This window comes from Argentina silus, assembly GCF_951799395.1.
Source record: "Argentina silus genome assembly, chromosome: 19".
In the NCBI taxonomy this organism is placed as follows: domain Eukaryota; kingdom Metazoa; phylum Chordata; class Actinopteri; order Argentiniformes; family Argentinidae; genus Argentina; species Argentina silus.
Window position 1 is genome coordinate 7,388,769 of NC_139673.1, and position 24,721 is coordinate 7,413,489.

The 24,721-nt window shown below is 43.1% G+C and overlaps 2 protein-coding genes across 2 annotated transcripts; both read right to left on the minus strand.

The window, feature by feature from the left end:
* Positions 1–13,239: 13,239 nt before the first annotated feature.
* selenos (selenoprotein S) lies at positions 13,240–16,379 on the minus strand. Its single transcript, XM_083690753.1, has 6 exons — positions 16,177–16,379; positions 15,530–15,661; positions 15,276–15,382; positions 14,848–14,937; positions 14,668–14,740; positions 13,240–14,254 (listed from the first exon to the last, which is right to left on the minus strand). Exons 1-6 carry the CDS (start codon positions 16,253–16,255, stop codon positions 14,175–14,177), a joined length of 561 nt encoding a protein of 186 aa, XP_083546879.1. The 5' UTR covers positions 16,256–16,379; the 3' UTR covers positions 13,240–14,174.
* A 570-nt stretch (positions 16,380–16,949) lies between these two features.
* snrpa1 (small nuclear ribonucleoprotein polypeptide A') lies at positions 16,950–20,960 on the minus strand. The gene is made up of 9 exons (XM_083690903.1): positions 20,763–20,960; positions 20,421–20,568; positions 20,185–20,263; positions 19,939–19,985; positions 19,612–19,714; positions 19,059–19,138; positions 18,607–18,691; positions 18,031–18,124; positions 16,950–17,443 (listed from the first exon to the last, which is right to left on the minus strand). The coding sequence occupies exons 1-9, from the start codon at positions 20,842–20,844 to the stop codon at positions 17,076–17,078; spliced, it is 1,086 nt and encodes a 361-aa protein (XP_083547029.1). The 5' UTR covers positions 20,845–20,960; the 3' UTR covers positions 16,950–17,075.
* Between the last annotated feature and the right edge of the window lie 3,761 nt (positions 20,961–24,721).

The window sequence follows — 24,721 nt, forward strand, 5'->3', positions numbered from 1 at the left end:
GGCGGCCAACGGTGGATGGATTCAGTCAAAAACCCAAGAGGACACCAACATGGAAGGAGACAATATTGACAACCAAAAGGGACAATGGGAGGCATGTAGGGGGCGGCAGGTAGCCTGGAGGTTAAAGAGGCCGGCCAGCAATCGGAAAGTTGCTGGTTCGATCCCCGCTCCAGGAGGGATCTGGATGTGAGTTGGTGACTGGAGGGTTGCTGGCATCATATCCAGGTCCCTACCACTGCCGTTGTGCCCTTGAGCAAGGCACTTAACCCCGAATTGCTCCAGGGGCGCTGACTTGGCTGACCCTGTGCCCAGAGCCCAGCGCTCTGTTCTCCCTGGGGGGGTGTGCACGTGTGTTGTCTCGGAGGGGGGGTGTGCACATGTGTTGTCTCGGAGGGGGGGTGTGCAGTGCGTGTGTGTTGTCTCAGGGGGGGTGTGTGCAAAAAGACCCATTCCAAAAATTGATGTGAATTGATTGCATGTCAAATAAACAGTCTTTCTTTTTCTTTTTCTTGATAAAAACCATGACACACACACACTTGTGTTTCCTAAAATTGAAGTAATGGCAGATGATCTGCCGACGATCTGCTTTTGTGCAATCTATAATTGCACAAGGGGTTCATATATTTTCAAGCAGCACTGTAGATAGATAGATAGATAGATAGATAGATAGATAGATAGATAGATAGATAGATAGATAGATATAATGAGTTATAATGTGTTATATACGTGAGCCTCATAGAAAGTGTTACCCTGATCATATTTGATCATGATAATGCAGACAACAATGTTAAGCCATATATCAACTCTGACGGCACAGTTGATCTGCTCTCATTTTGTCAGTATTCTCCTGTTTTCCTGCTGAGTGAGGACTTCTCATTGCAGTAGCTGACTGTGCCGTTCCACCGTCCATCTCTTTCCTCTTTGTGTCCACTGTGTATCCATGTCACATGGCCCCCACATGGGCCTTCAATGTCTTTGTGCCACTGCCGACCCTGCTGCTGGCTTTGTTATTTATGATTAGCAGGTTTGGGGTCCCCTACATGCCCCCTGTCTCTCCTGCATGGCTATTGTATATCTTAATGGTTTATTAATGCACACATTTCTGGAGGATTTCCCATAGACCTATGACATGATGGTGGTACTCTCTCATACTGTTTCTCTCAGCTGAACAGTTGATTTCCTCATACACACACACACACACACACACACACACACACACACACACACACACACACACACACACACACTTGTCCAGAGGCATTTTTACTGCTGCTAATTCAATGAACTAATTAGGTCTTATTCAATTAACATCATCAAATGTTTCCTTTTTAATCTTATCAGAAAGATTATAGTAAGGTCATTTATGTTACAAACTGAATTGTCACAAGCAGAGTTGCACTCACAGATTAAAAAAAATACCAATCAAGTGAGGAATTGTTTGAAAATGGTCGTTGGAATGCAAGGTATGGAAAACATGTGTTTCCGTAGAATAATTGTGAGATGCTTCTGTGCTTTCTCACGGGCAGCTTCCTATGGAGTCGGGGAGTAGGCTACAAACCCAGGGTTGTTTAAGAGGTTGTCAAACTATGGATTCAGAGGTCACCACCATTTCTATGTTCTGCTATAACTCATGAGCACTTCTACGGCTATTAGTATTTTAAAAGGCCCTCTAGAATACGCCTCTCGTCATCACAGGAAGCCCTTGAAGTGAAGCCGTAAGGAAGGTGCTAGATCAGCCGTAAAACGAGAGCCAGCCGTTACTCTTCCATATTTCTTGTTCTGCCAACAAATCTTCTGTGTTTGATTAATTAGAGGAAGTGATTGCCTTGGGTGTGACAGCCAGTACTTTAACACCTGGAAACACCCAATAACATGTTGATTTAAGACGTCTGATCTGCTTGCCAGCAGTCCTGACTGGCAGAACCTTACCAAAATAAGTATATCAAGTCATTATATTCCAAAGTCTGGGGCCACGTTTATCTTTTTGTCCAAATTGACACTCCCTGCAAAGGTTCCCAGCTGGTGGAGCAATCATCACCTTGGCACAGCAGAGTGAACCTAATCACACAAAGGGGAAATGGCTGTGAAGCGAACATTGTGTAACATTAGATCAAGCTAAACTGACAAACACAACACATGGCAGGTCAGGGGATGCCTGATAAAGAATGTATATGGTGGTCCTCTATGTCCCCCAGGTGGCCCCTTGCTATATGTGTTCCCTGCATGGGAGCCCAATGCAGAGTTCAGGCATGTTTATGTGTCAGTGGATTTTAATCATCACCAGCTGATATTGCCATTGGTTCATTTGTTTGCTTAATTGGTTGATTTCTTCTTCTTTTAAAACCCCATGTTCCCTTGTTTTGGGGGGTAGTTTTGGGTATATGGGGTTGTGAAAGGTATAAAGGCTGAGAGTTGTTTGAGGCAGGTCATTTTATGGGGTATTCTGGGGTTGGGACATTTTCCTTTGCTGTTCAAGTTTCACTGGGATATAAATTGTGGCATGTCAACCAGAGGAGGCTGGTGGAGGCAGAAATCGGAGTATTAGAATGAGCCCGTCCTCTGATTTCTACCTCCACCAGCCTCCCCAACTCACTACCACCTCTCATATATCCTATCCCCTGATATCTACTACTGCATCTCTAGGTTCTAGTAGCTCTGCCATGGGGTGTCGTCAAAGCCAGACAAAGGCAGTGCCAGCCTGAGCAGTAGAGAAGGGGTTTTTATCCAGTAGGAGGCTTTGAAGCCAAGAGCTTAAGACCTCACTTGAAGCTGCAATAATCCTTTATTACCAGAACTGCATAGTTTCTATTACAACATGAGAGAAATATGCTGGTATGTGATGGCAAGAACTCCCTGTACACACTGTGGGTTTCAGCATGCTTTCCTGATTTGACATTTGAAGCATGGTAACGCTCAAATGATCTTTTCTCCCCATTATTGCAATGATAAGGTATAAAACCCCATTCACACCAGGTCAAGCTCTGTGAGTGGGTCCACCGGGGGAGACTGGTGGAGGCAGAAATCAGAGGACGGGCTCATTGTTGAAACACTACTCTATATCCCTGCATTTGAGAGGAGCTAGCTAGTTGTTCCTCCTAGTTGTTCAGCATTTAGCTTCGAAACTACCTTCAGTCTGCACGCAGAGACATACAAACGGTATCGATGAGTTCATCTGACTCTGGGTAAGTAGTAGAATGAAATGCCAAAATGTATATTAAATCATTTTTAATCTCTCGGAGGTACTGTATATTCAGCTGTAGAGTATGCTGTTATCAACACAGGTGTCGTGGTTGTTTGGTTGTTACCAGCACAGGCAAACATAATGGAAGAGCCCCCCACTCTGCATATGGGAGATAATAATAACAGAATTTCAAGAAGTAGGATGTCTTACATTTTTTATTATTGGACACTTCCACTGAGATAAAATGGAGATGACCTCTCTCTCTCTCTCTCTCTCTCTCTCTCTCTCTCTGATGATCTGTTTTGATAAGGGCCCTACTCGTCTGCTATTCCAATCAGGCTTATCTCTCTCTGCTTGCTGAGTCCCCCGTTGGGCCTTGCCGCAGCAAAAAGGTCAAAACCACCAAACTTTCATCAAATTTGTTTAGCCAATAAAAGTCAAGCTGGCCTTTCACAGACTACCTCCTAATTGCAGGCTCTGTGCGGCACTAATGTGATTGGGGGAAAGGAGGACTTTTCTAGGTTTGCCTTAATATCCAATATCAAGGGCATGTTTTCTACTCATAATCCAATTGCCGGAGTTTAATCCATGTGACTAAGCATTAACATCATTCCTTTGTTGATGGCAGGGACTCCTACATGAAGCTATTGACAGAACAGAGAATGTGTTGTTATTGAGAAGTTAATTCAGTAATCCACTATACAAAAATCTAAAGCACAGTTGGCATAGAGGAGATTTTTTGCCCTCTAAGCAATGGCACAATATTTTTGTGGAGGCTTATGCTTGATAGCTCAAATGAACCTATGAATGCCATGATCACAATGCCAAAAAAAAATAATTAACCATATCTTAAACGCTATCCATTCAGGCTTAAAATAACAGCCTATCTAAGGGATTTGGGCAACTGGAAATTGGTGAAAAGATTCCATGGTTTGACAAATTGACACCAAAATGAACATTATCTATTGCGGATTTCATTTGGGACACACAGCAAACATTGATCTACATTGTTAGAAGGTAGGCAGTCAACGGGTAGGCAGATAGTCCGATAAGGAGTAGGCAAAAAGCTAAGTCAGAATAAACTATCGGGGATCGTAAACCAGGAAAGCTAAACACTAGGAATAAACACTGGAACGTATTGACAAAAGTACAAAGACAAACTGGCACAGAGACAGGGGAACACACACATGAAATACACAGGGAAGGATGATGAGGAACAGGTGAAGCCAATCAAGGTGGGATAGACAATCACACAGGCGCAAGGTTTTGATTTCTTTAAATTGGTGGCAGCTCCGTTTTTGGGTTTCGCAACATTTTACTATGCAACAGTGCACTAGTTGTATAACCACAATAACAACTATCCCTGAGTCAATTTGAATTATGTTGTTAAACTTCTCTTCTATGTGAAGCAATGATATCCCTACAACTGCCAAACTGCAGTAGGTGGTCACAGATCCACTGCATTAGGAAACCAAGCAATACACTTTGGAATTTAAGTAATCCAATGAGCCTTTGTTTGGACATAGATATTATTGGAAAATAAAGTTTGAAAATAACTTTTTATAGCCCTTTTAGCATCCATCAATGCGAAGTGGGACAACTATGGGGCTCCAATTTTCTTCCGCAAAAGTTTCAAGATGCCCAATAACAATAATATGGTAACAAGATTTTTATAGTGACATTTCTGATTGACGAGGTCAATGTCACATCTTCATCTTAACATTCATTTATCCCATCCGATCGGTGTGAAAGACCTGCCCTCCATCTCTTCTACTGAAAATACTGAAGGAGAGCATTTTGGCCAGTAACAAATTGGAACTTTGGTCACAATTCATACAACATTGCAGCAAAGTATTGCCCAGCCTGAGTGATTTTGGAGTGCTCAAAACATCCTGATTCAAACTGACGATTAGCAACATCTGAAAGCCAAATTCACAGTTGAGATGAGATACACATCAGTGTGAAACTACCAGTGTAGTTTCGGGGTTGACAGTTACTGTGAAGAAGTAGATTCTAAAAATCTTCCAGTGGATTGCTGCACGGTAAATATAAGGCAGAGTTGTTGTTTTTTAAAGTGACACCACACAATGCAACTTGATGGAACTTTCCATTGTAAATTACTGTACATTTGCCTATCTTCAGACATCTGCCGTATGTCCCTGTCTTCAGACATCTACCTTGCAAATAGCCAAGTAGCACTTATAGAATCAATGCATTGATCTTGTATTTAAGTGGGCAGGTTTGTTTATAGGAAATGGTGAGTTTGGCTCTAGCTGGGGCCGTGCACCCTATGAAATCTCCTTCCTGTACTATGGCCCTGTGGGAATCTTCCTACGTAATATGAGTCCTCCACCTTGTTCTCATAGCTGTTATGGGACTGGACTTGAATAGACTAATATTAGAGAGAGGGTCATGCTGGGGTTCTTCCTCCCGAGCTGCGGAGTATTTGGGGTGTAACGGGGGAAGTCAGGCATCAATGGTCTTTTTAAGTACAGTAAATATTCCCTGTGGTTGTTTTTGTTGGACCAAGGAGGAAAGCACATTGAGGGATGAGCTTTTTTCCACTCCGCTCTCCAACAGAGACACCATGGATCAGTCGGTGTCTGCGGTGTCTAACCCAAACGTTTGTTGTTACATTCAGACCGATTATTGTTTTTCTATTTTGATTCATGTATGTGTGTAATGTCCCATTTGGTTTTCCACCAACGTGTGCCAAATATTTTACGTGTGTTACGATACAGGGTTGTTGTGGTAAGATTACTGTGGCTCGTGATGCATGAAGTAAAGGAAAAGGGAACAGAGGATATATTTTGCGATCAGCATCTTGTTCTCCCCTGACCAATTCCACAGAAACGAACCAAAGCAGTATTTTAATGTAAGCAGAGCTCCCCTGAAAAAGAGACCTTGGTCTCAGTGGGACACTCCTGTATAAATCAAGGTTTAATAAAAAAAAATAAAAAAACTTGTGTCTATGTATGAAATGAAATAATAAACAAGAATGGAGACAGCCATGTTCCCTGGGACTGTAGGTTCCTCAGATGACTCATCACACACCACATACCTGGCAAAGTAAAATACCAGCCTTTAATACGATACAATAAGTCTCCCTATTTGTAACATTGTGGGATTGGAGGTGGCATTGAAGAATCACATTCCATTTTTATTAAAAGAGGGGTCTCACTACCACTGTTGTTGGAGCCCAAGGAAGGACCAGAGAGCGCTGATGGGCACCAAGTGTGCAGTTAATGGACCAGCATTCCTTTCTGCAACAGAACACTTAGACTCCCAAGGGCACACTGTAGGGATGAAGTGCCACACGTGTTTCCTGTTTTCTGTCTCTGGACCACTGCAATAACCCCCCCCCCCCCCACAACCACAGCCGATCCCCGGCGATGAGGAGCTTTGTGGGGATAACCTTCTTCAAAGATGGGCCATCAGTGGTATTATCTCTTTCCCCACGCAGTAGAAGCCAGAGTGTCCTGAGGGATTGTCATACAGTAGGTTGTTTTTACTGTCCTCAATGCTAGTTGGCCACACCGGTATCTCGTTGAGCCCAGCCTCAGGCCCCTGACCCCCAGGGAGATTCTACAAGGCTACAATGGACCTGACTCACCTACTGTAAGTGCTTAACATGTGTGTGTACCAGGGGAGGCTGTTGTCAAGCACATGCATTCTGACATTACCACACTGACATTACATTACCACACATTACACTCACATTACATTACCACACTTTGAAATGGTCTAGATCCCGACTTCCTCTCTGAATGACAGTAACGGCAAACCATGGGGAGCAGGTGCTGCCACACTCTTGACCTGCCTGCCAGCAACCAGCATGGTGTGGAGTTACTCCACTTCACAGGAACTGGCTCTAATCATAAAAGCATTCTTAGTGCAATTAAGGTTGACCGTGTTTGTTTGGGCAAAGTGTCCCATCTCCTCATCCTCCACGCACGCACGCACGCACGCACGCACGCACACACACACAAACTTACAATAGCACGCACCATTCCAGTGTGGACCACAACACTCTGATATATGACATCCTGGTGTTGCACAATGTTATTGCACAATGATTCAAGTCCGAAAATTGCCATTTAGGTCAAAGTATGTGTATTTTGGGCAATACATTCTATTTTCTTAGCGGAGGCTGCACTCCAATCGGCATAGATGTTTATACTTTGAAATGGCAAAATACTGAGGGCAATGTCAGGGCTTTTTAACAAATCATAACAAAGAAAAAGGATCTATATGGCCATTTAGAGACATAAACATGCTATTATCACATCTAAGTAATATTTTTGCTGTAGAAATGAGGCTGTCAAAGTTCCATGGCATCGCCAGACAGTTAGATAGACAGGCATCCCTATGCAATCCATAATTCTGATACTACTGTATATGAGTGAACTCTTTCTTTAATATTTGTGTGTGCAGTGACGATAATGGATTCTAATGTTATGTTACAATGGTCTCTCTGTCTGCTTACGTGTTAACAGTCAATATTCCCGAGCCAGTTGTGTTGTTTTTTCTCACTGTAGTCTACTACACATTGCACATGATGTCATTGCTTGGAATAACATTGTAGGATATTCATAAAGAAACAGATCCAGTATGAAACTAATTTCAAGGACATTGACTACGGCCCCCAAATCTTCTGGACCTGTGCTTGAACTGAGAGAGTAGAAAAATACTTTGATATGATTTTAACCTATTAGGCTTAATTGATTTACATGGGAATCCTTGGAGGTTTGGCAAGCATAAATCATGCCAATGGATTGTACTGACAAAATGATTCACTAACTCACAAAGCTTTAGTCATCTTCATGAAGATTCACAAGAATTGTAGACAGGACCTCAGAGTAAGACTTTCTATGAGGCACACAAATACTCAGGTATACTTTGTAATATCTTCATAATACATCATAATATGGTATGTCTTTCTTTCCTATGAATGCATAACTGTGTGCTCTAAATACAGTGTTAAATCCAATCAAAAAACATAAGATACCCACTTAAATTCATGGTTGAGACTGTGTAAAAATGTTTTAAATGTACCCTGATGAAAGACAACAGACAGGGATCTTTGGGTTAGGGTTAGGGTTAGGGTTAGTGTTTTGTAGAGTTTTGTTTCTTTGAAAATGTAGAAAAGTTTTGCAATGTATACCTGAGAATCTGCATAGCCATAGACAGTATACAATCACAACTAGCTTTAACAGTTTTTCTTGTCGGCCAAGCACGGTTAGTCAGCGAGCCACAGCCAAACCTCAGCACTTCCAACATTTGTTTAACGGCACACATCACGCATGTTTCCGACGCAGCTGTTATTTGTTTGCAGTAGCGTGTCTTGTTTTGTCTGCTGCGAGGGTGTGTTCAAGTCTTTCAGAGGTCAAGAAGGTGCCACTGACGTAGAGCAGTGCAGGGATTTCGCGCTGGCATTTTTGGCCAGGGTTTCCTGTGCGGCAGACAATGGCCTATGGGGGGGTGTCACTGCTTAGGGACTGAGGTGCAGTGAGCTAAATGGCTAAGATGAGAGGGCTGGCTTTGAAACTCGGGGTAAAGTCCTGGCAGCGCAACAAGGTGAGGAGACAGAATGTATTTCCCAAACTTCTGGCTCGATCGGTATCAACAAGAAATTCTCTCTTGATTTGTCATCGTCATACAGCGTCAATGATTACACAAAGTTGAGTCGGGTCCGGGTGTTTATTTTTCTTTCTAGTAGCATCAAAATATCATGCAACACTGTCAAGAAATGGGTTACTCACAGGGCATAATTTCAAAAGAACCTACACTGATGTCCGACTCCTCTGGTTCCCTTGATGATGTGTCTTTCTCATGTGTCTTCTCTATGGCCATGAAAATTGTGAATATCATTGCATTTGCACTGTATGGAATGGTAGATTCCTACATGGACTCCTGCAAGGGACAACAAACCACCGGACCCCAGGGACCCTTTGGTACCCATTATTGTAATGGAGGACGAAAAGTGATGCCTCAGCAGTTTCATCAAGGGTTAATGACTTCCCTCAGGAAGTCACTTGAAAAGCTGTGTTATTCCATTCACAATGTACTTTCAGCTATTACAAAGAACCATCCGTTCCCAGGAGAAACACTATCAAAGAGGGATGTGTCCTTGAGGAAGACAACATTGCAAGGAAAGTTCAAACAGATGGGATGCTGAAAGTGCAAGCTTCTGAACCCAACGTTGTCACCCAGTGGAGGCTGGTGGAAGTAGAAATCGGAGGACGGGCTCATTGTAATGCATGGAACGGAATGAGAAATTGTAATAAACACACGTTTGATACCATTCCTCATTCCATTCCATGAATTACAATGAGGCCGTCCTCTGATTTCTACCTCCAACCAGCCTCCACTGTGGTGACTATAACACCGCGGCTACTTCCCATATGTATCACCACGACAACATCCACGACATCGCTGCCAACACGCAACACAAACAAGTGGCGGAGTGGCGTGAGGGGGATGTGGCTGTCCGGAGCGGTGCCGAGAATGCGCAGCCGCTGTGCGATGGCAATCTTGTCCTGTCCTTCAGGCTGAGCAAACACAAACAGGTCCTGTGGAGAATGTTTGTTTCCCTGACTCAGGGCTAGATCTCCATCTCTCCCGCTGTAATCCTGTTTGGGCTGGTTCCTAGTCCTCTGCACTCTGTCACAGGAGGAAGTGGACTTGATGTTATCCTGTCCATCTAGGGCGGATTTCCTGGGAGGCCGAAGTGCAGCTCAGTGTGTGTGAGAGACCCCTGGAGCATTGTCAGGGCCAGCCTGCCCATCACACTCAGACTCAGACCACCAGGGAGACTTCCAACATTAGAACATAGTGACATAAGCACATGGAGAGGTCATCTGTTGTTTTTCCAGATCTAGTATTTGTGAAGAGTGGTACAGGATATACAGTATATACTGTACACACAGCCTAGACATACTCTGCACACAGGAAAGCTAAGTAAAGACTAAACAAAATATACATTTGGTTGTCATAATACAAAAGCTACCCTGTGGAAGAGGAGGTAGGATACATCTGGCAATGTTCTAAACACACTACCTTTACTGTTCCTTTTCACAGTGCTTTTAACTAGGAAACTCTGTCTCTAAGTGAGTTACACTGTGGCAAAGTGCATCCATGATGGGATGAAACAGTGCATGTTTGAGCAGCGACATTAACAGGCGGATATCCATCTGCCTTATCTGGGATATTTATGGTCCTAGTCAGGACATCTGGTACATAAGGTAGCTCTAAGCCCTGTTCCCCAGCAGGATGGAGTGGCACAGTGAGGGACCTTATGAGGCCCTAACTCTAACCCCTTGACTGTAAATAGCTTCATTCCACCTGTCAGTCCTCCACACGCTGACAGTCCGCCTCTCCCTCATTACAATACCTACAGAACATGTGTCATCCTGTAAATAGGTGGAATCTGCGAGTATACCTCATCATTGTGCAAATTTCCCATTGACATCAATGCAAGATTTACACAAATGTCATAGTTACACACGCAGATCTCGAGTTAGTATCCCACCCAATGCTTGTGCTACTGGCCTCAGACAGAGTGTCCGAGCCAGACTGAAGATGATAAAGAAAGAAGACACAAAACTAAGTGTGTATCTCAGCTCTTATACATTGTTTAATCCAGGGGAGGCTGGTGGAGGTAGAAATCAGAGGACGGCTCATTGTAATGCATAGAATGGAATGGTATCAAACACACACCATTCGTCATTTCATTCCATGCATTACAATGAGCCCGTCCTCTGATTTCGACCTCCACTGACGTACACACTGTACGCACCAACCCTTCCTCATATTAAACACACCCGATCCAAACTTCATGCCTGACTTGTGCACAAGGCCCCTATGCCCACACACAGCTTGTGACCAAGCTTAAAAAGGGGTACATTTGCTGGATGGCTTTTAGGGGGTTATGCACAACCTCGGTCCACAGCCAAGGGCTGGCCACACCAGATGAGTCTCATATCACTCTGGAATAGGATAAGGAAACACGCCAGATGGCGTACACACTCTGTTATACACACAACTAGAATGAAAACATCCAAAAAATATGATTTATGTCAAAACAGAATGTAGTCAAAGCAATAAAATACAACATTACAACAGATAACATCTGTTATTTCTCCTATTTAGATCAATTAAATAAAAAAATAAAAAATAGGTCAATAGGTGAGCCTAGCTGCCTCAAGCTATAGGGGCACAGTGTTAAGTGTATAAGTGTACATCGAACCTAACTGTGTCTCCGTTGCTAGGCAAGCTTTAACGACTACTGCCAAAGTTTGAGCGGAAAGAAATGCAATGTTTTGACACTCCTAGGTTCAAACAGAGTAGGCTAGTACATACATCACACTTGAACAGATTTTACAGCGTTCTCTTGGCTGGGAGCAGGGCAGGGGAGGCTGGTGGAGGTAGAAATCGGAGGACGGGCTCATTGTAAACATGCAATGCAATAGGGAATGGTATCAAACATGTGCGTTTGTTTGATACCATTCCTCATTCTGTTCCATGCAATACAATGAGCCCGTCCTCCGATTTCTACCTCCACCAGCCTCCGCTGGAGCAGAGGCGTTCACTCTACAGGCAGCTTGGGGGTGCCTGAGGCAGGCAGGAGAGACACTCACTCAGCTCACAGTGGAGAATAAAGCTGCTTTAGAGGGGAGGTATTACCATACCCAACACTGCCTCATTAGGACAGTCTCTCTGCATGGTAGCCATTGTCCCTGCAGACTGATCTCAGTACCAGAGACAATGGAGGCTGACTCAAGGGCCCGTCAAGCTAACGATGGCAGCCAAAGGTAATTGGATCGACTTGAGCCCCCCTTAGGCGTGGTATTAGAAAATCCTAATCAATGTCATTGGTGGGCAGGGGGTGCTTTTCTTTCACAAGCAAGTTGTTTTTTTCTGGTGCAGCTAAATCCCATTAATTAAAAAATCCTCTTTGAGAGAAACATTCTTCAAAAGTTCTTACCTTATCAAATGACAGAGCAGGCAAAGGCTAGCAAACTACACAACAGCAATTAATGAGCCAACTAATGACCCCAACTGTGGGAAAATACATGTAATGAATAAACAATCACAACATATAGGCCTATCATTCTGCATCATATTAAATCAATCCTGTAATGTCAGGAGTGTTATGTTACAGTAGTCTTGCTATACTGTATGAAATGAAACTAATAGAATAACATTTGAATCTTCAAAATCTCACATTTTCAATAAACTTATAAACAGTGGTGTTAACTCTTCAGTGGGTTATATGAGAAACTCTGGGGTTCAGTTACCTCTAGGCACAGATCTAGGATGTGTTACTCTCCCCAAATTCTACCCTAATAACCCAAAACTGACCCCAGACCAGTGTCTAGAATAGGAGAGGCTGGTGGAGGTGGAAATCGGAGGACGGGCTCATTGTAATGCATGGAATGGAATGAGGAATGGTATCAAGCATGTGGGGCTCATTGTAATAATGTTACATGCATCACAATGAGCCCATCCTCCGTCTTTGGATCAGAGGAGGTGGAAATGAGTTGAGGAGAGCAAACCACTTTTGACTGTTGTAATGTACCACTTGAGATCGATGTTCCTCTTCTCTCACACAAATAGGCTACTTGTGGTTTTCCTCTCACAAGAAAAGGTTTGCTGTAGACAATGCTGTCATCTAGTGGTGATTACCTGATTTGAAAATGCAGTGCCTGCATGCATCTCATTCTAGTAGGATATTAGTTACAATATTTTGACTAACAACACTTGCAGTTTATTACCATATAACAACAATATCAGCATTGCTTTAACCCTCAACTTCTGTTGGTGAGGAGATTTTCCCTACAGAGTAGCCTATTACATCTCACACAAACAATTAAATATTTGTATAAATATATTATACCTTTTTTATTATTATTGTGTTCGTTTTTAGGGGAGGCTTCTTGATCAGAAATTGTCTTTTATTTGTTATTGTGTGTGCAAATGATAAAAGCAAAAAAATAAAAAGATATATACAGTATATACTTGACTTGATTATGATTTTACTCCTAAATACCTTTATGAACAGATCAAGTGTTGTACACTGTCCCTCTGTGATGATGTTACATTATTGTACTGTCCACATTTCTTAGATTAAATCAACATAGTCCAAGTCATAAAAAGACATAATGTAACTATAGAAGCTTTATTGTGATACAAATCTGTATGGTAATTTAATTTCTTGTCACCCAATATTTTTTTTTACAGAAACTCCAGTAACTAATCATTTAATGAGCAGATTATTTCATTACATGATAAGATAACCACAGTTACATCTGATTTATAGCAGGGGAGGCTGGTGGGGGAAAACATCGGAGGAAGGGCTCATTCTGTAATCCATGGAATGGAATAAGGACCTGTGTTTGATACCATTCCTCATTCCGTTCCATGCATTACAATGAGCCTGTCATCCAACGTCTACCTCCACCAGCCTCCCCTGATTTACATAGTACAAAGAGACACAGCAGTCGCCAACTGGAGTATTGTCACACCATAAAGTCTGGATGGCACACATTTGAAAGCGTACAGGGATATAAAAAAAGACAACATACACACACACACACACAATTACTCTGAAAGACATCAGCCAAACCTTTTGGCAAAGGAGCCATTTAAAGGGATGGCATCATTAGAAGCTGTCACTTTCACAAAGCCAAGTTTTTCTTCAATGTTCAAATAGTATGAAACTGAAAATATCACTTATTGCAGTAACACATGGATTTTGATCAGTATAGTGATATTACTAAAGCAAAATGACCTGAAACCAGCAGAACTAAATCTTTCAAGAATTGAAAACCCAAATAAACACATTTGTTTTAATCAGTAACCATGAGGGAATTGTGAGAACAGGCAGCTTCATTCAGTGTGTCAGTGTGTGTGTGCGCCCCCCGAGGGTCAGGGGTCATGGGGTCAGAGTTCACAGGTCAGTGTGACCATGTGTCTCTGACCTTCCTTAACCTCATCCACCTGATGATGGCCCTCTTCTTCCTGGTCTCCACACACAGGCTCCTCCCCCCTCGCCAGTCAGGGCGTTAAAACCTGAAACACACACGGGGAAGAACGTAAATGACTGGCACACAGAAGACACAGGCATCCAGTACTTATTCCTTCGCTTTGCTTAATTGTAATACATGAATAATTGCAGACACCACTCCCAGCATTAAATTATTGATACATTTCATTCACGTACATTCATTCATGTACAGTAAATGTGCTTTCCATTTATCCACTTCATGCAAGGCATGCAAATAGAGGGCCGACCCAAACCATACTGTGCTGACTCTGATATTTTCCTTTCACTTAGTCCTCTCCAGCACTGGTTCAGAAATGATGGTGGATGTGTCACCAGGCCTGCTCAGTACAGCTCAGATTGGTTACGGCTCTGTAGTGTGAATTAGCATTACGTAGTATTCCAATCCGTGTGTGAATTCATTAAGCATGTTTCTACATACCACTGCTCCTTAGGGGCTTCTTGTCAGTCTTAGGTTTCAATATGGCTGTGGATGTGCTGGCCTCTTCAGTGGTCTACAGAGGAACAGGAAGCTTCATTAGATACAAAGTAACTATAAGGAGTAAATAGTAATAACCATCATCAAGTACATCTTAAATTGAGATGACACTGCACATCCAACCTGAGCTATTTGTACATTTCCTTTGGAACTCTTCCCCTCTTTCATATTCTCCCACTGCTGTATTTTCTGTTTTCTAGTCTCCTCTTCAATCTGTTACAAAAGGACAGAAGAAAAAAGATGTGAGGTTTGTGAGGTGCTCAGATTTAGCAGGAACAATCAATGCGGGTTTTTTCTGCCTGGGCCAAAAAGCCGTGTTACGCAAACATGGCTCCATGCCAAATGTATTGTCCACTTTCTCACTTGTTAGAAACATGATTCCTCTCCCTTGTCCTTCACTTGCTTCCTTCTCAAAAAGCATTGGGGGAGAATGTCTAAGAGGAGGAACCTAGATCTTCTCCTCCAATGCCTTTGAGTAGCAAGCGAGTGCAGGGCGGAGGACAGGGCGTGAGGAATCGAGTTTCTAACCATTAATAACGGATCAGTCTCACTTGTTGCTTTTTCTCTCTGAACAGGGCTGCCTTAGCATCCAACTCTTCTTGCATCCTCTGCCTGGATGCCTCCAATGCCTCTCGTCTCTGCAACACTGACGTGTGATCTAAGTATGAAATAAGATCCCATACAATGTGTCAGTTTGATGGTATTGTAGACTGAAAAAATGCAGACAGTCACGTATGCAATCAGTACAAGCCTAGTACACTACATACATATAGAGCTTGTCATTCCTGTAGGAGCGGGCACCTACCTCGCACGTCTTCATGCTCTGTGCTTCTCTGCACCCTGCTCGCTCTCCTCTTGTTCAGGTGCTGGATCAGCAAATACACCCCAGCAACCACGAACAGAAGGTACCATCCATACTCTGACAGGAAAGTCCCTACTGTGGTGGACAAGATGGAGAATAAATCTGATTCACAAAACCATGTATGTGGCCATATTTGGCGTGCTCTGCTCAGGAGAGTCTGAGTGGTGTTTACATTTGCTGATTGACAGAATCCATATCCGAGTGGGATTTCAGCCTGAATGTCGCCAACCCAAGTCGCCTCTAAAGGCTTCTGTATATCGATCATGTATACAGGGATATGTCACATGACCCATGTACAGGCGACGTACACACATAGCAATCACATGGATGTAAAATCATATCAGGTCATATTCGTCTCGTCATCCCCTGCTTGCTATAGCTAGCGTTAGCTATATCCATTCCACAACGTCGCCTAGTTATCTAATATTTAGCTTGTTAGCTCAGTGTAATTCTATTTGGCTCAATCACAATCCTGCGCAAAAAGAAAAGTGGCTTTTCGCCGGTGAACTAGCTATCTAGTTAACTGACAACCGTTTGTAAGATATCATCATGTTGCTAAGCTAGGTAGCTCGCTAGCTTCGCTTGCTTACCACTATGATGTAGAAAACTTAAATCCTGATTTTCAATGGGTGACTTTTGTATTATTGGTCCCTTCTCGACAGCCTCCATTCCTGAAGTACCTACAAATGTGTACCGTTATTTGTTAGCTAGCTGTCTTCGTTTCACCACACCTGATTAACTTATAGTTACACCTCACAGCTAGCTAGCTAGTTCACTTTTTGCTTGAGCTCTGGTCGAACCACAACAACTCAGCTAAGAATGACGTGGAGGGCTCTCAGAGCGTATCGTCGTCCACTAGGGGGCGACAGACCCGGAGCAGAGCAATAACCCCAGACGCAGGTATGAACGGAAACTTCTGGTGTGAAACTACGTAGTGGTGAACATGGTCATCAGCCAACTGTAAACTTGGGCTGTGTGCATGTGTTAGTCCGTTTTTGTTGACAATATGCACTGCACCCATGGCCCTGATATCAGAATACAGTCCAGGACAAAGATCATTATTCAAGGCAATTTATTTGGACTTTGTGGTCTCACTTGGTAAACACTAATGTACCACATAATATAAAGCCAAAAGAGCATAATGTCATCAAATACTTTTTACACACAAAATGATTCTGAATATCAGACAGCCCTCCAATTGAAATGGCTTCCAAAAATGATTTCCTCCAAGAAGTGTTTATGTACAGACGAAACCAAAATCATCTAAAATGATCCATGCATAATTTCATAAGGGATAAGCAGCACCTAACATCATGGGCTTCAGTTTTATCCATTCTCAGTGAAATCATATTGGTCAAAGAAACAATTTTGTAAAAACATGTTTAATACATTTATTTTCTCGAAATAACAAAATGGTACATGGATGATCAACACAAATATGAACCGACAAAACAATCACAACTGGAGACAAAAGATTCACATTAAATAATCACGATCCATTGACAGGTGTGTCCTCCATATCCTCATCATCATCATCTTCTTCCTCCTCTTCTTCTTCTTCCTCCTCCTCCTCCTCTTCTTCTTCTTCTTCTTCACCCTCTTCCTCCTCTTCAGCCTCTTCCTCCTCTTGTTCTTCTTGTCCTTCTTCTTCCTCCTCCTCCGCCTCCTCCTCCTCTCCTTCCTCCTCCTCTTCTCTTTCCTCCTCCTCTACGGCCTCTACCTCCTCTTCCATCTGCTCTCCGCTACCACCCTCATCCATCTGCACCTCCGGTTCCATCTGCACCACCTCGTGCACCATCTCGTTCACCTCTTCCTCCTCCTCTTCCTCTTCTTCCACCTCTACCACCTCAGGGGGACCTAGGCAAGAACACAACATTTAATAATGGTGGGGGCGCTTAGTGGCGTAGCACACTAACGCGCATACCACATAATCGCAAGGTTCCTGGTTCGATTCCGACCCTCGACACGTCTTGCATGTCATCCCTCCTCTCTCTCTCCCAACCTCAATCTCTACCGTCTCTATCCCAATAAAAAAGAAAAGAAAAGCAGAATGCCCTAAAAAAGAACAAAAGCACCTCCTCCTATGAAGTGATTCCCAGGTGGGACTGCCAGTGCCACCCACTGGGCTAAACACCAGGGCCCAGTATTTCACAACGTTTAATCGAGATCAGAACGATGTATATACATTTTTGCTATGCAGGATCAGATCTATCTGGCAGATTTTTTGTACTATTGGGGAAATCAGCTGGCTAGATCTGACCAGGATGGTGAAAATATATATAATTCTGATCGAGCTTAAAAGTTGAGATATGCATTCATTTGCTCAGAATTAGCCAATATGGAGCCCTAGGCAAAATCTAATGCTACATCTTGGTGGGAAGCTGCGAGTTTCCGAGCAGCAATTGAATGCACCACGTGTGACTGGTTTGATCCTGTGTACAGACCTTGTCTGACGTCCCGTCCAGGGATCTGTCCAGCCTGGAGCATGCCCTTCAGCCTCTCCACCTCAGCCAGGGACGAGGCATTAGCGATGGCATTCTGGAAGGAAACAGAAATCAGTTCACATGGCAGTAGTACAGTAGTGACGTAGAAGAATCCGCTGCACACCCGACTGGAGGCGAGGTGCGGGAGATGAAGAGCAACACTTAACAAAGGAGGTTTGCACACTCAGGATCTCTATAGTAACCTACGTGCATAGGGGGTAAGGGGTAGGGGGGCTAGGGGCCAGTTTTGGGATCATGCATCAGGTCAGTATCAGGCACTCCTTTCCATTTGGCAATATTTTGCCTAGCAACCCCTTATTAAAGCAATAAATATGTGAGGCAGGAGCTGCAAGACACGCTGAACTGCGCCACGGTAGAATGTGCTTGTATGAATACATCCTGCTCCAAGAGCTCATAAAAAGTAGAGTAAACAAAGCAATAATCCCTAGATTGAAACACCTAGCAAAGAAATAGAGGTTCATATATACACAGCAAGTACACTTTTTTCAAAGTAAAACAAATAAAATCATTGAGTGCCTTGATAGCTTCCACATCCGCAGGGGTCGGACCGGTCTTCTTCTTCTCAGGCTGCTGCTGCTGCACGGCAGCCCCCGGGGTGAACCTGAAACACAGACGGCCATGTTAGAGAGAACCTGGGGGAGGCAGGTGCTTCTCAAACCTCTCAACCAGTGTAGTAGTAGCATCTCAGGTGTAGTATCTTATCTTGAGTTAAATAAACTGACACGACAGGAATTGCCCTTAGGACAGCGCTCCGAAGAAACACGGTTGTGTGGGGTTGTGGTGGTTTTGGGTTTTACAGTTACAAGCCTAGTTTGGCCACCCCAAGTTTTAGATACCCCAGTCACCGTACTACACCAGGAGTGATTGGAGGGTGTAGTAGAAGAGTGTTCTGGTGATTCCGACACCACCCCACCGCCAGTGTCCAGTGATTCTAGGGAGCTGCTGTCCGACAGGGACTTTCATCTTACGTTTTTGTTCGCTTGGCAATATCCTTTGCAAGCTGAGCACCTCGTTTGCCCTTGAACATTTTCTCTGCCTCCTGGCGTTCCTATGGTAATACATCATCACACAGTTAAAGTTAAAGCTTTCAATCATCAGATAGGTAGGGCACCTTGACCCCAGGCAGGGGCTAGGACAGACAGACAGACGTTTGGGGAAACAACTTATAAATAAAGCACCGTTCTAAACATGCTAAGGAGAATAATGATCTCTGGGTCCCTGAGCAGAACATTCCCATATAGCTGCCCTCTAATGTGTTCTCCTGCGAGAAGGGTTGTTTATCATGCTACCGCTATGATTATGTTATTGACTAGACCCATTTAGTTTGAAGGGGACGTGACTGTGCCCAAGGCTGTGTGTACACACACTGGTCAGAAATGTACAAAAGGGTTTCATTAAAACATCCTGTCAATGTAAAGTAATCATAATACATTACTTGTATTATCAACTAGAACCTTTTAGAGTGTCCCTTCTCTATGACGTAACCATTCTCATCTCAGAGCAATGGCCAGCAGTACTTACCTTGAGCTTCACCTTCTGGAAGTCAAGAACACGGATCTGAGGGATTTTGCTGATGACATAGAGCCTGTAGTGTTTCTTGTTGGTTACTGGATTCCTTAACAGGCTGGAATGCGAACAGATTACACATTATAGAAAGTCTCAGTCTTAACTAACCTCATCCTCCTGACATGCATTCTTATCATAACTTATCATAATTGTGATGCAGGGGAGGCTGGTGGAGGTATTCCATTCCTTGCATTACAATGAGCTCGTCCTCCGATTTCTACCTCCACCAGCCTCCCCTGTTGTGATATGACCAAGTCAGGAGCCACAGTGTTCACGACATACCTGAGAAGGGTCAATGTCTTCACTGAGGCCAGTGGATCCAAGTCACCCTGGTGGTGAGAACACAAGGTTACACAATAATAACTATGTACTGTGATTTACAATGATAACTATTTGGACTGACCATATTGAATAGGCCTGGCCATTAACAACACAATTACTGTGCATCACCTTGCGTATGAAAAGGCAATATGATTCCAAGATTGATGATTCCCCATCTGTACTCATGGTGATTATGAGACGACTTACCAATTCCTGGATGTTGTTGCTTGTGAGGACCAGTTCCTTTAGACATGGCAGAGCCTGCTCAAGGTTTTCACCAATGCGGCTGTGAGGAAACGCACATCATTGCAAAACAGTGATTTAGTACATGACCAGACAAAGGCTATTAGATTCTCAGACAAGGAGAATCTCAGACGAAGACAAAGGTGTAAACAATGAGTAAAACAAAAACGATACTATTTTTAGAAACATTGCTAGTTTACCATATCCTGTTGGTGTTCATAAGCAACGTTTTGAGTCTCCTGAGCAGAGGGAATCCGTCCAGTTTCCTGATTTCATTATCCGAAAAGTCTATGGTGTCAAACTGGTCTAGTGTAGCACCGAGGTTTTCAAGTACAGGGATCTTGTAGCCTACATGAAGGAAATACAAGAGAAAAAATAGGTTACTTCTGTTTGGTGAAGGCACCCTGTATCTATAGCAAAATAAGATACTTTATCATCTAGGACCTGAAGATTTCATAGTCTACTTGTGGAAACATCACTCAATCAGTAAGCTAACCGTTAGCTGACAAGGCCTAGCATCAAATACGCGGGTTGAAACTTACCTCGCAGATCCAGTTCTCTGTCCCGCACGGGGTTTGTGTACTGAGCAGCCTGCTCAATCAGCTCTGCCGACAATTTCACCATATTCACAGTAACTGTGGTAACTAGCTAATAAGGAGAGAAAAAACTAAATCGCCAAGTTTCTTGTTTAAAAATGAACAATTCTTTCAAAGCGTCCTCAACACGCTGGCGCCCGGAAGAAGAACTACGGGTACTCTCTCACAAAGCGAAAATAACTAAATGCATTTGAGCGGGCGCCTTCTAGCGCTGAACCGTAAAGGAGCATCAAGAAAATAAGTCTACATTCAATATTGTAAAACTACAATAGTGTAATCAGCATATTTAGTAACATAAATAAACTATAAAACAAAATATTACATATGCATCAGAATGAAAGAGCAGTAGGAAGAATGTATTTTTACTTTGAGTATTGCCTATTCTGTCACTTAAAAAGTCTCAGGGAGGGAATGCATGGGGAAATTAATTGATTAAAGCTTCAAGCCTGTAAATCCTAGTGGGATTGTTTCTTTTGATCTATATGAATCACCAAATGCCTATCAACTGATAAATATTCAGTGTGCTGCCTCCGAATGAGTGAACTGCTGCACTGTGATGTCCCAAATAGTTATTTTAAAACAGCTGTGTCTACATGAGGGAGGATGTGCTAGTCTCCAAAGTTATTGTAGCCACAATTCCTGTGCACTTTTTAACCTCATAATTAATTAAATTCCTGTCTTTAACATTAATAAGAGAATGCTACTCCTGGGGGTTTAATAATGGTAATGTACGGACTGTCACACCTATACCGAGATGTAATTTAAATCTCATCATCTGATTTTGTCATTGTCAATTTCTTAACCATTGAGACTGATCGTGTCCCAAACATTGAAAACAATTTCAATGTTGTGATAACAACTTTTTCAAGATATAACAATACGAAAACTATGAAGAGAAAATTATTGCTTTATTTAAGAAAAACCTATCCAGATAGAGAAGAAATCCTGAACATATCTACAATCATAACCTGAGCATGTTACAGTCCGGTAAAGGCCCTGGTAGAGTTTGCAATGAGGACTGTACATCTCAGGAAGACAATGTATTCAGAGATGTACAGAAAGTAAATTTTTTACAAAGCCATTTTCACAAAACTGTTGTTGAAATATTCAGGACTTGAGATCTCATTCGCAGAGGGCCTCAATCATGTTTCCTTGTCCAGGCAGATGCCCCTGTAATTCTGTACCATTTGTGTGACACTCACAATCAGGATGAGTTACCTCCCTCACTGTTGCGGTGTGTAAGCCCCTCTCGGTGGGGACCCAGGGGGACCGGCATTTTCCTCTGGTTTCTCACATTATTATTTACCAGGCGTGGCTCTTGACTTTCAAAGTCGCCTTTTGCTCTTACTATTGGTGGAAGCCAGAGGGGATTTGTCGAGCAATTTCTGCTTGGTGGAGCAGTAGCTGTTCTTATTCTCCAGAAGTAATGGGTTTTTCTGCTTGGCAGTTGTTCTGTGATTTGCTTCAGAAGGCATGGTGTCTTCGCAACTCCTTAGGGACTGTCGGACTGGACAGAACAAAAGAGGTTGGGCTCATGACAATGTGCTGACAGGATGGCATTTGTCACAGTGGTATGGTATGGTATTGTATAGGCCAACACTACTCAAATCCAGCCCTTGGGGGCCACAGCAACGCTGGTTTTCATCATTGCCTTAATCAGGGTTTGATTCACAATTTGGAAACTAGGTGAGTAGACTCTCTGGCCAATCAATGAAACTAATGAATTGAATGCCAGAAAAGAATAGTGCAGACCTCTGGGCCTGGATTTAGATACCCCTGGTATAAGGCTGGTATTCATACTGTATCTCCCCGGCAGCTACTATGTACAAATAGAATATGGCAGATGTGAATTAACATTAAGGTATGATCTTGTGGTTCAAATATCTCAGTGGGTTGAGGCTTGATGCTCACCAGTTGTCAGGTCAGGGTTGTTGTTGCCTTGATTCCCACATTGACTACATTCTGCTAATTAAAATACTTTGGTAGCTTTACTTTTTTTTTTTTTTTTTTTTAGAATAACCCCTTGATTACCTCTGCATCCTTCCATCAATGTTACTTTCTCTCAGGTTCCACACTTCCAAAGTTAATAGCCTGACATTGTTATCGTTCAAATCCTCTGTTTTCTGCCCGGGCAACTATTCCCGAGTTATTCTCTCGTCACTGAGTGATCTCCTAAACTCAGCTGCTGCTGCTAGGCGATAGCTACACAGACAAGATAACCTTCTGTACTCACAGACTCTGAGGTGATCTAATGCCCGCTCAGTGTCTCCCCAGCACAGATGCTCTTTAGCATTCAGCCCAGCTCTGCCCATACCCATGGTCTCTCACCTCTCCTACTTCAAATGCTTATCTACCTCTCTGTGGGTACACCCAGGGATTCAGAACCAGAAGAACTTCATTCTTATGTGAGAGAGGCAGAAATGAAAAAGTCAGATTGCAAGATGGGGAAGACATCTCAGGGACTGATAGTAGACTCTCACGACCTGAAGGTTTTAGCTCTGATGGACTTGATTGACTGAATCATGTATGCATTCTATCAATACGTCTAAAGAGTGTGACATCATAAAACATACCTTTTTTGCCTTGCTTTTACTTAGGGTGCTTTCAGTCTTTTGGTCATTCAGTTCTTTTAGCTTATCCTTTTTTTAGTCCATTCAAGCCTTTATTATTTACCATGCAGTAGTCCCTACAGTACTCATTCGTTCTCTGTGTTTACTGTTTGAACTCCCATGGCCCTCACACCATCTATCCTCTTGTGTTTTTGTCTCATTCTTCTTTTATTTTCTCTCTCTGTTTTTAGTCATTCATCCCATAAAGCGCATTGTACTGCATCGGTGTACGAAATGTGCTATATACAGTTTGATTAGATTTGATTTGCAACAGCCATATAGACCACAGTATATTGTTATTGCCTGTTGTTTCTCCTCCTGTGGCTACAGTCAGGGCACTTTGCAACAACAATCCATCTGCCCTGATATCCTATAGTTGTTCAGTTATTAGTCCCATGAAAACCGCCCAGGGAGCTCCATCACAGGGCCTCTCCCCCTCTATGGAGAGATAGGCCTCAGTAGAGGAAGATTTGTGACTCTCGCCAGACTAATACTGCATCTCTGAGACTCTCCCAATCATATACGCTTATCAGACTGAGAAATGGGTCACCGTGGAACAATACCCGGCCACCTCCATAACACAGTCATCACCGACACACAGCAGCACCAAGAACAGGCTCTGGGCGATTTAATTCAGGAGTAACTCATCCCTCTGTGGAGAAAACAAAGCGTTGAATAGGATCCGGCAGCTACTAAAAGATATAAAAGTCATGCTGAGCGATGATTCATGCGCTAGGCTGGGATGTTAAACCCAGCTAAATAGGATTGTATGGATGACAAAGGCTTCAAACTCAAAGAACCCCAAGTTCAGAAATTGAACTTGAATAAAGATGAAAGGAGTCTTTCAAGTTTGACTCCAGAGGGCTTTGGGGTTTCCCTGCTGATCTTAACCCTACTGTTTGGTTCGATATGGCTACACACGTTTTATGTTGCTTCAAATTGAAAAATGTATAAAGTCACACCTGTGATCAGAGGAGTCCTAATAGTCAGAGTTCACTTCTACAGGTCTCTCCGCATCCGAACCAGCAGGTTCAGAGGAAGCTTCTTCCCTGCGGCTGTCACCCTACTGAACTCTAACTCTGCACCTAGGTGACAACCTACCAACCCCTACACCCCCCCCCCCCCCCCCCGCCCCCCCGCCCCCCCGGGACAATTGCACTACTCTTACCCTATAGTATTACTATAAACTGTACATACTGCATCCTCACTTGTACACACTGCTCTTATACTACATACTACTGCTCTTCTGTACACATCTGTCTATACTGTTCATAATGCACATATCCTTATTTTTTT

Coding starts and splice junctions, on each gene's coding strand:
- selenos (XM_083690753.1), bottom strand. CDS start 16,255: ATGGAGGCTGTCGAGAAGGGACCAATAATACAAAAGTCACCCATTGAA. Junction 15,662..16,176: donor AAGTTTTCTACATCATAGTG/GTAAGCAAGCGA, acceptor TGTCCACCACAG/TAGGGACTTTCCTGTCAGAG. Junction 15,383..15,529: donor AGAGCATGAAGACGTGCGAG/GTAGGTGCCCGC, acceptor TTTCATACTTAG/ATCACACGTCAGTGTTGCAG.
- snrpa1 (XM_083690903.1), bottom strand. CDS start 20,844: ATGGTGAAATTGTCGGCAGAGCTGATTGAGCAGGCTGCTCAGTACACA. Junction 19,986..20,184: donor GCAACAACATCCAGGAATTG/GTAAGTCGTCTC, acceptor TCTCACCACCAG/GGTGACTTGGATCCACTGGC. Junction 17,444..18,030: donor TGGACGGGACGTCAGACAAG/GTCTGTACACAG, acceptor GTTCTTGCCTAG/GTCCCCCTGAGGTGGTAGAG.